The 15,663-nt window shown below is 40.4% G+C and overlaps 1 protein-coding gene across 1 annotated transcript; it reads right to left on the bottom strand.

The window, feature by feature from the left end:
- Positions 1–5,104: 5,104 nt before the first annotated feature.
- shh (sonic hedgehog protein) lies at positions 5,105–13,518 on the bottom strand. Its single transcript, XM_021620681.3, has 3 exons — positions 12,833–13,518; positions 8,575–8,836; positions 5,105–6,725 (listed from the first exon to the last, which is right to left on the bottom strand). The coding sequence occupies exons 1-3, from the start codon at positions 13,142–13,144 to the stop codon at positions 6,031–6,033; spliced, it is 1,269 nt and encodes a 422-aa protein (XP_021476356.2). The 5' UTR covers positions 13,145–13,518; the 3' UTR covers positions 5,105–6,030.
- Positions 13,519–15,663: the final 2,145 nt, after the last annotated feature.

The raw sequence follows: 15,663 nt of genomic DNA, 5'->3' as shown, positions 1-15,663 counted from the left end.
GGTAAAAACTCAACTCGTTGTGTTTGGAGGACAAAGAATGCTGAGTTGCATCCAAAGAACACCATACCTACTGTGAAGCATGGGGGTGGAAACATCATGCTTTGGGGCTGTTTTTCTGCAAAGGGACCAGGACGACTGATCCGTGTAAAGGAAAGAATGAATGGGGCCATGTATCGTGACATTTTGAATGAAAACCTCCTTCCATCAGCAAGGGCATTGAAGATGAAACGTGGCTGGGTCTTTCTGCATGGCAACGAAGGAGTGGCTTCGTAAGAAGCATTTAATGGTCCTGGAGTGGCCTAGTCAGTCTCCAGATCTCAACCCCATAGAAAATCTTTGGAGGCAGTTGAAAGTCCGTGTTGCCCAGCAACAGCCCCAAAACATCACTGCTCTAGAGGAGATCTGCATGGAGGAATGGGCCAAAATACCAGTTACAGTGTGTGAAAACCTTGTGAAGACTTATAGAAAACGTTTGACCTCTGTCATTGCCAACAAAGGGTATATAACAAAGTATTGAGATAAACTTTTGTTATTGACCAAATACTTATATTCCACCATAATTTGCAAATAAATTCATTAAAAATCCTACAATGTGATTTTCTGGATTTTTTTTTCTAATTTTGTCTGTCATAGTTGAAGTGTACCTATGATGAAAATGACAGGCCACTCTCATCTTTTTAAGTGGGAGAACTTGCACAATTGGTGGCTGACCAAATACTTTTTTGCCCCACTGTATACCTTTTTATTAGCGTTGATTCAGGTTAATATGCCTACCGCACTTTATTCAAGAGGATTTAATACCTCAGTTTACTATTAGTGATCAGCCTCTGAAAGTAATTTATTTTATGTTACATTTCAGTTAAACACTTTATATAAAGGGGGCATACATAAGCACCTATATCAACCACCTTTGATTGTTACAGTATCAAGTATCATTCATAACACATGAATTCAACATAACTCATAAGTCCACTCAAATAAAACGTTATTCATCCATTTTACAACTGAAATGTGTATTCTTAGTGTCACAGTGCCCAACCTGACACACTTCACATAACCAGTTAGGAGCAGCACAGGTTCAGCCTTAAAGGGGTACTTCGGGATTTTGTCAATAATGCCCTTTATCTACTTCCCCAGAGTCCGATGAACTCATTGATACCATTTTTATGTCTCTTGAGTGCAGTTTTAAGGAAGTGGCTAACTAGCGTTAGCGCAATGACTGAAAGGCTATGGTATATACCAGAATGCCAGCAGTTACCATAGACTTCCAGTCAATGCACTAACATTAGTTAGCAACTTCCTTCAAACTGCACGCAGACATGAAAATGGTATCCACGAGTTCATCTGACTCTGGAGATGTAGATAAAGGGGCTTCATTGCCAAAATCCTGAAGTATCCCTTAAAGACATTACCCTTATAACAGTTAAGAGGGTTAAATGCTGTGCTGAAGGCCAACATGGCAGTAGGGGATGGCACCAGCCCTGGGTATGGTATCTTTCAAATACATAAGCTAGCTGTGCTTGATTTGAGCTTGCCTGGCGCAATGGAATAGTCACTAAAGTGCAAACCCCACCTGACCCTCTGGCACTTCAGGCAGGCTCATTGAAAAGCTCCCAGTAGTTGAAAGATTTCAAATCATATTTGATCCCAGGTCTGGATGCCACCCGAGCAATTGTTTGCCGTTGTAATGCTGTGCTAAGCAAATTTAGCTGAGACCTGAAGCCTTATATTAGATCCACAAACGAATGCCTCACCCTACCCTTGAACTCAGCAGGCTAACACAGTCTTGTGTTTACGCAAGAGACCCAACAAAATTAGTAACAGCAGCAAACCGTATGGCTTAATCCTACCAGATTATTTTATTTACGGAACTTTTTTGTACTCTAATGAAGAGGGAATTTTATTTTGAAGACCTTTTATGAATGATGTTGAATAAATGTATTATGAATGTTGTATGAATAAAACTGCAATGTAAAAGGTGTTATGCATGCCTTATGCATACCTCCTTCATGTGAACAAGTGTTACCTACCTTCCTCCACTGGTTTGTTTGTAGAACGCATTCCTAATATTGAGTTGCCCCCCCCCTTTTTCAATCTCAATTCATCGGGACCTGGACTCTACAAGGTGTCCAAAGCGTTCCACAGGGATGCTGGCCCATGTTGACGCCAATGCTTTCCACAGTTGTTTCAAGCTGATTGTTCTTTGGGCGGTGCACCATTCTTGATACACTCGGGAATCTGTTGAGCATGAAAAACCCAGCAGCGTTATTGTTCTTGACACAAACCGGTGCACCTGGCACCTACTACCATGGCCTGTTCAAAGCCACTTAAACATTTTGTCTTGCTCATTCACCAAGTGACATCAATAAGGGATCATAGCTTTCACCTGGATTCACCTGGTCAGTCTGTCATGGAAAACGCAGGTGTTCTTAATGTTTTGTAAACCCAGTTGCCTTCAGTAAGTATTCACACCCCTTGACTTTTTCCACATTTTGTTGTGAAACAGCCTGAATTTAAAGTTGATTCAATTTAGATTTTGTGATACTGATCTACACATTCATATTCCACAATGTCAAGGTGGAATTTTGTTTTGAGAAATGTTTACAAATTATTTACAAATTAAAAGCTGAAATGTCTTGAGTCAATAATTATTCAACCCCTTTGTTAGGGCAAGGCTAAATGTGTTTAGGAGTAGAAATGTGCTTAACAAGTCACATAAGTTTAATTGACTTACTCTGTGTGCAATAATAGTGGTTAACATGATTTTTGAATGATTACCCCATCTCTGTACCCCACACATACAATTAATTTATCTGCAAGCTCCCTCGGTCAATTAGTGAATTTCAAGCACAGATTCAACCACAAAGACCAGGGAGATTTTCCAAAGTCTCACAAAAAAGGGCACTTATTGGTAGATGGGTAAAAAAAAAAAATTAAAAGCAGACACTGAATAATATCCCTTTGAGAATGGTGAAGTTAATCATTATGCTTTTGATGGTGTATCAGTATACCCAGTCGCTACAAAGATACGGGCGTTCTTCCTAACTCAGTTGCTGGAGAGGAAGGAAAACCCTCAGGACACTAAAGGAATACTGCGAAAAAATGTGACAAAGAAATTCACTTTTTATCCTGAATACAAAGCATTAGGTTTGGGGCAAATCCAACACCAAACAACACTGAGTACTACTCTTCAAATTTTCAAGCATCATATTATGGATATGCTCGTTGTCAGCAATGACTCTTGAGTTTTTTAGGATAAAAATATACAGAATAGAGCTGAGCACATGCAGGCAGAATCCTAGAGGAAAACCTGGTTCAATCTGCTTTCCAACAGACACTGGGAGACAAATTCACCTTTCAGCAGGACAATAACCAAAAACTCAAGGCCAAATATACACTGGAGTTGCTTACCAAGATGACATTGAAAGCTCCCGAGTGGCCTAGTTACAGGTTTGACTTGAATTGGCTGGAAAATCTTTGGCAAGACTTGAAAATGGCTAGCAAAGATCAACAAACAACTTGACAGAACTTGGCAAGTTTTTAAAAAAATAATGGGAAAATATTGTACAATCCAGGAGTACAAAGCTCTTAGAGACTTACCCAAAAACACCCACAGCTGTAATCACTGCCAAAGGTGATACTTACATGTATTGAATACTTATCTAATCAACATATTAGTGTTTTATTTTTCATTCGTCTTTTTAAAAAGTATTTTGTGTAGATCATTGGGGGGAAAAGAAAATTACATACATTTTGTTGTTACACATTGGAATTAAAATGTTTATAAAAAGTCAAGGGGTGTAAATACTTTCTGAAGGCTCTGTTTGTGTCAAATATATGTAATATGTGATGCATGCCAAATTACCATTGCACCACTTTCTCAGCTAGAGCCTTGTGTAGAACATGACCAGCAATTTAGCATCAGCAATCTCACCTACAGTTTAGTCTCCTGGGACATCTTACCAATTTACCTAAAGTTATATTCCTTCCATCTTTTCTGCTCACTCCTTTATAGGAATATTAAATAAAGGATATTTAGACATTTTAGAAGGTCAATGTGATGTTTTTAATCGTGATGGTGTTGCACCCCAGATTTAATTAATGGAGAGATGACGCTCGATTCCCATAGCTCTGTCTTTCGCCTGTGTACGGAACCATTTAAAATGCCTGAACCACGTGGTGTCGCGCTTGTACACGTTAACAGATTGACTAAAGACCGTTTTTATTGTGTCGAGTCTAAATCTGCGGATTTCATTCCTATCAGTCGTGCCCAATCATATCGATTTGATGAATATCGATAATCGAATGGGTAATGATGACCAGAAAACAAAGACTTTGAAGGTTGACATGTTCGATACTTTGACCTTAAATATAAACTAAATCATTTGCCAGCCTATCTTTCAGTTGTATGACCATGTGTAAAGTAAATCTTGACTTCTAAACAGTGTAGACTAGGTTCCTCAGCGCGATGTAGACTGCAGCCAGAAAGATTTCCAATAACTCGCCATTGTCTGAGAACAACAGTCGCTGTTTCTTGAATTGACAGGCATCTGTGTATTGTGTGGCAGTGAAATCTTCATAAGTAGTCTGGTCATTGAGCAAATATCTGATTTAACGACGTTTCCTGTAAATGGATTTGCCGCTATGCTCACAGTCTGCAAGCAGTTTTAGGGCTAACAAACACGGTTCTGTTTAATCTGTCTGCACGTTTTTCAGAAGTTATTTGCGAAGGCTAACCTCGTTAAATGTGACATGGAGTCTCTACATTTCGCAAGCAGACATTGGGCCGTTCAAAGCAGAGGAATCCCTGCACTTTTACCTCAATATGTTAAACTTCACATTTAATTTGAGAAAAAAATTCAACGTAATTCATAGCTATATAGAACTATTCCATGGGTTGAGTCAAAAATGCGCTTAACTGGAATTGTATAAATGCATTGGTGTCAGAGTGAGATTTGCGCCAAAGTTATGCAATTGAAGCAGCATTTCGAATTCTAGATTTGAGTAGAACTAATATTAATTTCATTTTGATAGTCTTTAGGTTCTCTTATGGACCCAGAATGTCAATTTACAAGAGCTACTGGAAAAAGACATGTAACAACTGCAGGTTTGAATATTTTCTTTATCTCATTTTGTAATAAACATATAAATAATAAACTCTAGACATTTTTGACACATCGCCCTGTTATGAAAGTTAACTTGAACGCTATTATATACTATCCAAACTGTGCATCTGCCGCATGTTATTTCTATAAAACTATTTCCCTATTACAAAATATGAAAAGAAAAATACATTTTAGTACATTTACAGGAGTTACTTTTTAATTTATTCAACGAAACGTTTTGTTCTGTACTACTTAAACTGTTACTGAATTGTCAGAATGTGCATTTCAAATTTTCTAAAAGAAAAATTGAAAAAAGAAATACAACAAAAGCTGAGGAAAGAATTATACGAGGCAGAATATCTGTCCCAATCTGACAATTTAAATGAAACGTTTCCAAAATAATACAATTCTTAATAAACAAAACAAGATTTCCAAGACTTTTCCCAACTATTTAAATTAAAATATATTCTCGTATCTAACACTATTTCAAATAACGAAATGTGATTCGGTAACGATCTGTCAAAATCAAATTTACAATTCTGTGTATAAAAATATAATTTATGGACCCCCACGAAGTTTGTTTATCCCCAAAATATATCAGTCAGTTGCACATAATATGCACAGAACATTGCAACCTGTCAAGAAGTTTGCTCCTTTTAACATGGTCTTCTTTTTCTTTGTGGTTTACTTGGAGATATACAAAAATAGATTCTGCACAATTTTGCTGGTCACACCGTTTTAGGATCCATCCGTGTGATACCAGCCAGTTCACATGAGAATAAATGATTCAAATAAAACTTTTAAGGCTCCATTCATTCTTTAAAAGGGACACACATGTACAAGTCACTGAAATAAATATCCCAACTTCGCTGGGGGCTTTGTATTTTTCATTCCACTATTGTTTATTGTCTTATTTTGCTTTGCTTCAACTTGAGTTTATTGACATCCCCAGTGGGTGAAGCGCGTGGCTATCCAAGAGCCACGTTCCTAATTGATATAGAATTTTGGAGTACCAGTGCACTCCGTCCTCATGTAAGGTGGCGTTGGGCATCGAGTAGTCTTTCGGGGATAGCAACGAGGACAGCCAGTAGCTCAGTCTGACAGGTGCAAACGCCCAGTGCGCTAGATTGTGGTCTTCAATTACCGCGTAACATGACGCAAGCACCTGATCAACAACGATGGTTCCTTGAACAGTCACGGGCGCAAAGGACCCCTCGTGCTCCTCCATGTAAATCCGTCCCACGGTGACTGACTTCAGTTGGTTATGCAAATCATCAAAGACAACCACCTTTTGTCCAGGTTTGACTTCGCTCGCAAATACTGCTGACATGCTGTGGAGATCATCCGTTGAGTTGTTGACCACGAAGAGGAGATGTGCAGCAGTAAGTGTAATTTTCTGAGCCGGTTCTTTAGTCTCTATCACATAAAATACTCGTCTAGTTGACGAGTCCTGGTCCATGAACATGATGAAGTCGCTGTATGCGAGGTCCCCATCACTGTTGCCACCTAGCACTTTGTCGCCAACTCTGAGGTCTTTCACTGCCTTCCTGCTTCCATCTTTGAGAGTCACCGAAGCAGTGCCTGGGAAGCAGCCGCCTGATTTGGCAGCAACTGAGTTTTCTGTTGAAATAAAATATTGTATTAGTGATGGTGAATATGATTGTAAAAATACAGTATATCCATATACTAGGCTATTTTATCTCACCGTGAAAGCAGGACACGTTTTGGGCTCACCACTGTGGAACGTATGCAGCTTATAGCGCATGTGCCTATAGGTCTATGAATGAACCACTGTCACATATAAGCTTTATTGGCTATATCCACACGTTTTAAAGAAAAGAGGAATGAAAATTCTGATTTTGGTCCATATCTCTCATTAAAACGAATTTTAACTTAACATCATTGAGATTGCATTGTATATTTGGCATAATGTGAATGTGGAACTCCTTCACAAAAAAAACGTATTGGTTGCTTCTCATTGTGTGAGATGAGAAAACCGAGAGCCCTGGCTCCTCTAACGTTAATTAAAAACCAATAAAGAGCTGACATTGTCATTCTAAATCAGCTTGTGGACAGAGCCACTCTTGGAAAAGAACATTTACGCCTTTCCCAGCTACTCTTCCCATATTTGCTCAGGTGCAGAAACCTCTACGTGACAATTCACACACATAGCCTACTCAGAAAAAAAACAAGAGCGCCGCAAACACTATTTACCCAGTGGAGCCACTTTTCCAAGCCTCTCAAGATGTAGATTTGAATTTAAATGAGGACCCAGACTCTAAATGCTTGCAGTCGACCAACATCAATGTCCCTTCTTTTTACCACTTCTCCCCTGCTTTGTTGTCAATCTTGATGACAATAATTCGGGTCTTGGGACTGGGAGAACTCTTCACATTCCGATCTCCAGGATCACAGTCAGTAAACACACACATCCACAGAATAGAACCGTTCCTCTCTGAATTTATGCATCTAATCTTCTTTTAAGATTCCGAGGCATGAAATAAGGTGACAATTGAAAACCAGATTTGCCCCTAACGAATTCAACGTTGCTAAGTCCAAATCCCTTTGGTAAAGTCACATGACCCCTAATGACACGGACTATATGATCTCAACACGTGTGTGTTGCATTTTAAATAAGATTTTCCATTCAATTCTAAACGAATATGCTCTCCACGGGTAGAATAGGCCTACGTTGATTTCCATAAGGTTTTTAGGAAAATCAAGAGATGATTTTAACCCAAAAGATTTGTCTAAAGTAGGCCTATTTTGGTCAAATTCATTAGGCTAAACATTTTTCACGGCCAACACTGACGCAAACATAGGCCTAGAATAGATGATTTCGATCGACAAATAATACAAATCAACACATCTAAACACGTAATGTATTTTGTTGACGTGCAGTGATTTTGAATTCCATAGCCTATCAGTTGAATAATGAAAATCCTTTTTTTCCATATATGCAATGACATTTTATGAGTGTGGGAATATGTTTTGTGTAATAAATGGTCGTGGTTCCATCGAAGAGACAGTGTGGGGCGATATAAGATCATAAAATAGATGATAGGCATTAACAATGAACAAGCAGCAAATACCCATATAAATAAGACAACTACTATGAAATACATATACATCTATATATTAAATATGGATATGAAAGGATAAAAGACCAGGACATAACGAGTGTTAATAACGAGAATAGCGAGAGGACACATTGTGTGGAATTCTGAAATAGAAGGGGGTTGCCTAACGAGATAGCATCAAATAAGATCATAGTTGTTTATTTCATCCCAATAATATATGTTAATTCATTATCTAGCTGGAGTGGCTCTGTCCACAGTATTGTATATTGTAAAAAAAAGTAGAATCAATATGAGGCGGGAAACGTTATCACGTTTTCCAAGATATTGTATTCACATTTGTTTTTGATATCAGTGATGGGTACCAACATCTTTTTGACTTGACACCCTACCTGCTTTGACAGAACAGTGGATGTGGGCCTTGGACTCGTAGTAGACCCAGTCGAACCCAGCCTCCACTGCTAGTCTGGACAGCGTGCCGTATTTGCTCTTGTCTCTATCGGAGGTCGTGATATCCACTGCCCTTCCCTCGTAGTGTAGCGACTCTTCGAAATGGTGTCCATCCTCGTCCCAGCCCTCGGTGACGCGGAGCTTTACCCCTGGCCACTGGTTCATGACAGAGATCGCCAGGGAGTTCAGCTTGTCTTTACATCTCTGGGGGAAGGGACATGGAACACTTAGTCGTCTATTAAGATATATCAAATTCACTAATCATGCTCACCAGATGCCAATACCCTCCTGTAGGCTATATCAGGCCTGGGTAGTAAGACGACATTAGGCTCATATTTGATATATGATATTTAAGTGTTATGTTCCAGACAGCGTATATTCATTCATTCATTCATTGGCTCTTGATCTTAAACTTAATTCACAAGCCTGAAGGTATTGTGATTTTGTAGATGCATTATTGGTGGCCAAAACAGCTATCCTATAGAGTTGACATTATACAGTTCGTCTTCATATCTGCACTTTGTGGACCAGAGACCAGGATTTATGATCTGAAACAAGGAGCACACACCCCCACCTCCCTACTGGTTTATGGATTACATAACACAAATCACTCAAATAGTTAACATTTCACATCCCATTACATCTGGTGAAGCTGAATATTCCACACTGGTGATCCTCCATCTATTGGTCTAAATAGTGATGTGATTGGATATAGGCCTACACACAACAATGTGAATGGTTTGTTTGAATAAGCTTGAATATTCTGTGTGAAGAGCAGAGTCAGAGGGCACAATGTCAGATAGAGAAGCTTGTGATAAAAAATTGATAAGGCATTGCATTCGCTTCACTGGCCTAAAACATATAGATTTGGTCCTTGGAAAGATGCGACCACTCAATGGCCTATTTGTACTCTCTCCCAATATGCTACAACATGATAGAACCTGTCCAATAAAACAAAATGCTGGAATTAATGACATATTTGAAATTCATCGGAATTGAAAAAATATATATAACTCTATTGAAAGCAAGAGTCTTTAGTAAGACGTGTTTTATTTGAATAAATAACTGATATTGAGTATAATCTTCAGGAATAACTGAGTTATAAAACAGTTGTCTTATAATTGGAACGTTGCACTTCCTAACCTATCTAGGGACCCTTAGTGGAGATGCTTGGCCTTCTCCAGGACAACTCTTCTCGACACTTAACCAATATGTCAAATAAAACATCACAAAGGCTCTTTTCACCGCAACCAGAGGGAACGTTTCATTATTCTTGTCCCGCAAGTTCTTGGGACGTGACAGGACTACTCAACTGGAGGTGTTTTGGTTTTCTTCCCTAAAGGGCTAACTATCTGTATAGAGCAAGTAAGCCCCCCCCCCCCCCCCCCACACACACCACATCCCTAGCATGGGCCACCACTCTCCATCCTCTTTCGTTTGTTGGTAAGGATCCCAAATGCTGGTCATATGGCTAGCCTACCAGTGATATCGCAATTAGCCTAACCTGTCTTTCCTGCGAGACGTCAAAACAAACCAACAATATACTCGCACTTGTAGCAGGCAGTGGGTAAAAAAAAAATGCAAAGGGACCATGCCAAAAACCCTTTCCTGCACATTCTGAGTAGGACTGCCGGAGCCAAGAGCCGTGAAGCCTAAACTATTTATTAATTCATTGGGTCGTGTGCCGCAAATCCAGCCAAATTCTGTTCAACCACCGTGAAGCCCAGCAGGATCCCTCCGCTGGCGCTTTGTCCTCAGACTAAAAGTTTTTCAACAAGCCTCGCCCGCAGTCTGCCTCTTAATCTTCTCACAAATGAATTGGTTAGAGGAAACACTTATCATGTACCTGTCAGTGCAAACAACCCGCTGGTCCGTCTCAATTTCGCTTCGTTTGTGGGGCTATATTCAGCTCCCGTTAAGCTGTGCTCGCTACAGACGACCATGTGACGTTTTTATTCGCGACAGAAAGGTCCGGGACTGCGCGCTAAAAATGTCTGTAAAGCCACGACCTCGTTAACTTTCCCCGAGACGAACTGTCTTTGTAGTTGTTAGTGGGCTGCTTGGTTAACCCGCTTACTCAAAATGAGTTGGAACAGCCAGGGGACATCACGCTTTTATAGTCGTCATCACCTTAAATGGAGTATGATTTACATTAGGGAACCACAACAGACAGACGTCTAATCTCCATTGAAATTGCACTTTGTTTAAACAATTGAGAGACTGAGCTCTATTCCAGCTAGGGATCCATCCCATAGTTTATAACTTCCAGTGCACCTGTGCACCCACAGTGCGTCAGCGCCTTCCCCAAGACAGCCCACTGGATTGACCTTTACGCACAACAACCATACAATATAGAAGATGGCAAACATATTCTAGATTCTAACCATTAGCTCTTCATATTATTCAGATACTACGTTTGTAGGCTGTAACTATCTATCTAACTCATGACGTGGTTGCAGGTGCATCTCGTCGTTGGGGCTACGCAGTGCGCCACTAAACAGCACATACTTTAAGTACTCCATACTTAATACATGTTTTGAACTTTGTTTATGCGTCCTCTTCTCATTGACTAAAGGTCATAAGTTCAAATGCTCCCGCATAATGTAGGCTGGATGTCAGGTCGTGTTAAATGAATGGAGGGAGGGGACATATTCCCACGGGGGTGTTTGTCTATGAGCCTCCTTTTGCCTTGCCTGGTCTATATCTATAGCAAATATGTCATATTTTAAATATTTCACCTTTCTATGAATTATAGTCTAGCACAAAGCATAAAACAGTGAGCTTATTTTGCTATTAATATGTTGTTGTTTTTGTAAATGGTTTGGCGCATTTTTTTAATGCGGTGATAACATAATAAACCAACATACATCCTCTACTTTCAGACCAATAAAGAAGGACGGTAAATGGAGATGAAAGCGCACAGTGTGTCAAAAAGTGGAGTCTTTGGCACAATTCCCTGTTCAACCACATCTTTAACTGGCAGTGGCCGGAGGGCTATAGACAGAGTAGAAGGTTATATCTCTCACTCTAGCCTCCATTTGAAGTGTGATAACGTATAGGCTATATTAGAGGAAGGGAAGGGAGCGTTTAGAGATATGTTGAGACTGCACGCAGGGCAGGGTGAATATTTAATCTAAGCTCGTGCCCATGTCGCGGTATACGGTTCAGGGAGTCTGGCGCGCGCGCCTCCATCATCACACTCCTTCAGGTTCAGTGGCATTTTTAGGTGGCCGGACGGAAGTAATTGACGTTCTTATTGAAATAGTAACACATCATTTGCAAAATACGTGCAACAGACACCCAATATAGGCTAACAGTTGGTGGAAATCAAGTAACCCCATAGGTGAGAGACACATGCTGCCCAGACTGCATTTCTGACCGATATTTTTATGGACAATGCATGCAAGATAGCCACCCAAAATCGTATAAAGAAATCACAGACACGGATTCGACAGAGGGAAATCTGATTCACAGAAAGTACTATGCTTGTTTGCCACTAATGCTGCCTTTCCAAAACAAATGCATTACCGGAGGCGCAGTCGGTGCAGCTTGCTATATCGTTGCACTAATTGGTCGCGTCCCAACCCATTTTTTAAGTAGTGATAGTGTTCAGAACATTCTCAAAGAAATGTCAATGTCTTCATGGGCCGATAAACACTATACTGATAAATAGTGAATAACAGTATGCAAGAAAATGTCTGAATACGCCAACCATGCATACATAAGGCTACTGTTTTAGTCATATGCCAAATCAGATGACTGAAATTAAAGATTTAAAACGAGATGTAATCTAAATCTTAAAGGTGCAATTGCGGAATATCCAAATGCTATAGTGTTGCATAGACAACCGATGTGCGTCTGCACAAGGCCTTGATACAAATATAGATATGAGAGGACCACATCAATATTTCAAATAAACTGCCACAATCATGAAGGCCGAGTGTCCCACTGGTCTGCCAGCAGGCCTATGTCATGTCTCTGGTTTGATTATGAAAGCCCATGTCCATGCAGGACCTAATCAAAAGTGCAATGCTCTGGGATTGAAAAGGAACCGTTTCCCACATCTACTAAAAAACAAACAGATTTGAGACTTAAATATGTATATGAATTTGTTTGTGGTGCGCAATCTGCATCCAATGTGAAAGGTTATGTTACACAGTGTCCTAAAAGATGCGAGGCATTTAAAAAGGTTCAATTTACCTGAGTCATGAGCCGGTCCGCACCGGTGTTCTCTTCATCCTTAAAGATAATGTCAGTATTGTAATTGGGAGTCAGTTCTTTAAATCGCTCGGAGTTCCGCGTGATCTTCCCTTCGTATCTGCCACTGGCCCCTAGGGTCTTCTCCGCGACGTTTGGGATGAACTGTTTGTACGCAAGAGGTGTCAGCTTCTTCGGATGTCTTCTCCTACCGTAGCCCCTGCCCGGTCCACAGCCCATCCCAGAGGACACGGACAAGGACAAGCAGATCAACCCGACCAGAACGATTCTCGTCAACAGCAGCATTTCGTCCATAAAATCTAAATGACTCGGAGCCTCAGTGTGTTATCAACCAGCGGCCGTTTGTTTCTATATTTCTCCTCCCTCTCGCGCGGCTGCTTCCACAATGTCCTTGTCTCCTCCTCTAGTTCGTCTGTAGGCTACGGTGCCCCCCGATCACTACCGTGGCAGGTGCGGAAATGAACGCCTCTGCAAAAATGATAACGGAACACATCGAAGGAGAGACGTTGCTGCTTGGGTAAAAAGTGAGAAAATTAACAACGGAATCTCTGCGCAGTCGAGCTACAGCCGCTTGTGCGAGCAGACCGCGTTTACTGCTATGTATTATAGCTCCGATCTATGGCAGGGGAGGGACCTGATTGGTTCGCCTAGACAAACCCATCTGATGTTATCACACAAAAGAGTAAAAAAAATCTTTAAAGATTTTTTCCACCTGAAGGGTGGGTTTAGGGGAGGGACTGCACTCCATGGGAAAACATAAATTACACCTTTTCTCTCTCTGTTCCTAAAACGATTCCCAGTTGAGGAAAAACCCAACTCGTAGCCTATAGGCTTATGTTGTTATGTTATGTGACTTAGTGTGGGTGATTCGAATGTTGTGTCTAGAATTATTAGAATTATTACTTAGGTACATATTGACTTCACACTCATGGGAAATAGCATGAAAATGCGTGTGCGCGCACGGATGCCCATGGACATGCATGTCTCTGACTCTGGGAGTTTTTCACTGTGTAATAGTCTATATTAGAGCGTCTGGGTCGATAGGCTCCATGAATAACCCGAAAGTTGTCAAAAAGTTGTACAATTAGTTAACCATATAGCCCAGTATTATTGCTTCTCGTATGTATCATTTACTCAGTGCGTAACCGCGCATTTGGATATTGCCTACAAACGAACGTTGGGAAAAATAATGGGTGAATCACGGTTTGGAAATTAGACGGGTCAGGGGACAAAAACATTATACAGAATATAATTTAGGCTAAACTATGTCCAAATGTCAGTTGAATAACTAATTTGACTCGGGCATGATACCCCTTATACTAGTTTTAGTATGGTAGATCAATTTTCAGTCTGAACAGAAAGTAGCAGGACACATTGCGTTTCAGTTTGAGATTGCATCAAAAGAGTACATCCCATGGCCGTATATGATATGTCAGTAGATGTGAAAATCCCTGCGTTTATTTTCTTGCATAAAAATACATGAAAAATGTAAATGCGCATGACACTGCCATATACCATGGCGCACACATAGCCTATGTGGATGCATGTCACGCTTTAGCGCCACCGTCCAATTGTTCTTTTAGATACAGCGTCGCATAGAAGCAAGCTTATTTGAAATGGACAAAACTGACCAATGACGTCTAACTCAAACTCTAATTTTATGTTAATGCTGCATGCGTAATGCGCGCTCTCGGTGCGCCTTTCCAAAATTCTCCAAAAGGTAATAAGTGGAACGCCACTTTCAAACCACGTGGACACACAATTTCTAACATTAACAAAGACTTTTCTTTTACTTTGTCACACTTGTTAATACAAATGTTGAATTACATTTACATTGTTACAGTACACCTACGTTGTGTGGAAGAGTAGGCCTGTAAATACAGGTTCAGATTTTTAGCCTTAGATCTAGGGGAATTCCTTAGCAACAAACACTTTGAAAAAAAAATCCTATTTCACCCTTACTCCAAACTAGTAACATCCTAGTATGGAATAAAATTATGTTTAGGCCTATCTTAAAATAAATTCCCCAAAGTCAATGGAACCATAATCCAAAACATATGGATAAAATCAGACAGGCACAAAAGGGTGTCCTGGTTTGAATGATGTTTTGGGGGACGACAACAACGACCACGACTTCGGGTGTTCTGAGGGTGTTATCCCAGGCCTCTCCTTCCTTCCAATCCTGGGCCATTGGTTATTGGAATTGGCTTGTCAAGTGTACACAAACGTGCTGCTGTCTGTTTGGGCCAGGGATCAGACCACAAAGCTTGTCCCCCAAAGTCCACTTCATTGACAGATTAAGTCATGGTAACCACTGTATTCACTGGTCCATAGCAGCAGGCGAGGTATGTGGTAATTGTCTTACTTTCTCTTGTCTTCACATGTTTGCAGGACCGCTCTCAAAGATGGTGGCTGTTTGTCTTGGGAGACATATTAATGCTCTGCATCTGCTCCTCCATGGCCAGGCCTTTTTTTTAGCAGGCCCCTTTGCAGATAATGATTTGTTGTCTTCCATTGGATGCTTCTAGAGATGACCAAAACTCCAGTGTTCATCGGTGACAATTTGATGCTGTATTGCAGACCATATCTGAGTTTCACATAGATGGTGCTCATTTAAAATGGCTTTAATCACTATTTTATGGGTACATCTTAATGAAAGCCTTGTCTGTGAGGTATCAATGAGTGAACCACTCTGGTCTGACACAATATAAAACATTGGGAGAGGCCTTGAAGATCTTGCCAGGATACTGCCACTGTGAATGACCAATGTAAAGGTAATATTATTTTCTTGCACTGATATATGTATATTACTA

This window comes from Oncorhynchus mykiss, chromosome 11 (genome assembly GCF_057628025.1).
Source record: "Oncorhynchus mykiss isolate SJ-2025 chromosome 11, ASM5762802v1, whole genome shotgun sequence".
NCBI lineage: Eukaryota > Metazoa > Chordata > Actinopteri > Salmoniformes > Salmonidae > Oncorhynchus > Oncorhynchus mykiss.
This window is presented reverse-complemented; position numbering and strand designations above follow the sequence as displayed.

Bases quoted from the DNA above. Each gene is read 5' to 3' on its own strand.
- shh (XM_021620681.3), bottom strand. From the start codon at position 13,144: ATGGACGAAATGCTGCTGTTGACGAGAATCGTTCTGGTCGGGTTGATC. The intron at 8,837-12,832 runs GTAAATTGAACC...CCCTTCCCCCAG, and splicing joins CGGACCGGCTCATGACTCAG to AGATGTAAAGACAAGCTGAA. The intron at 6,726-8,574 runs GTAGGGTGTCAA...TTATTTCAACAG, and splicing joins CCACTGTTCTGTCAAAGCAG to AAAACTCAGTTGCTGCCAAA.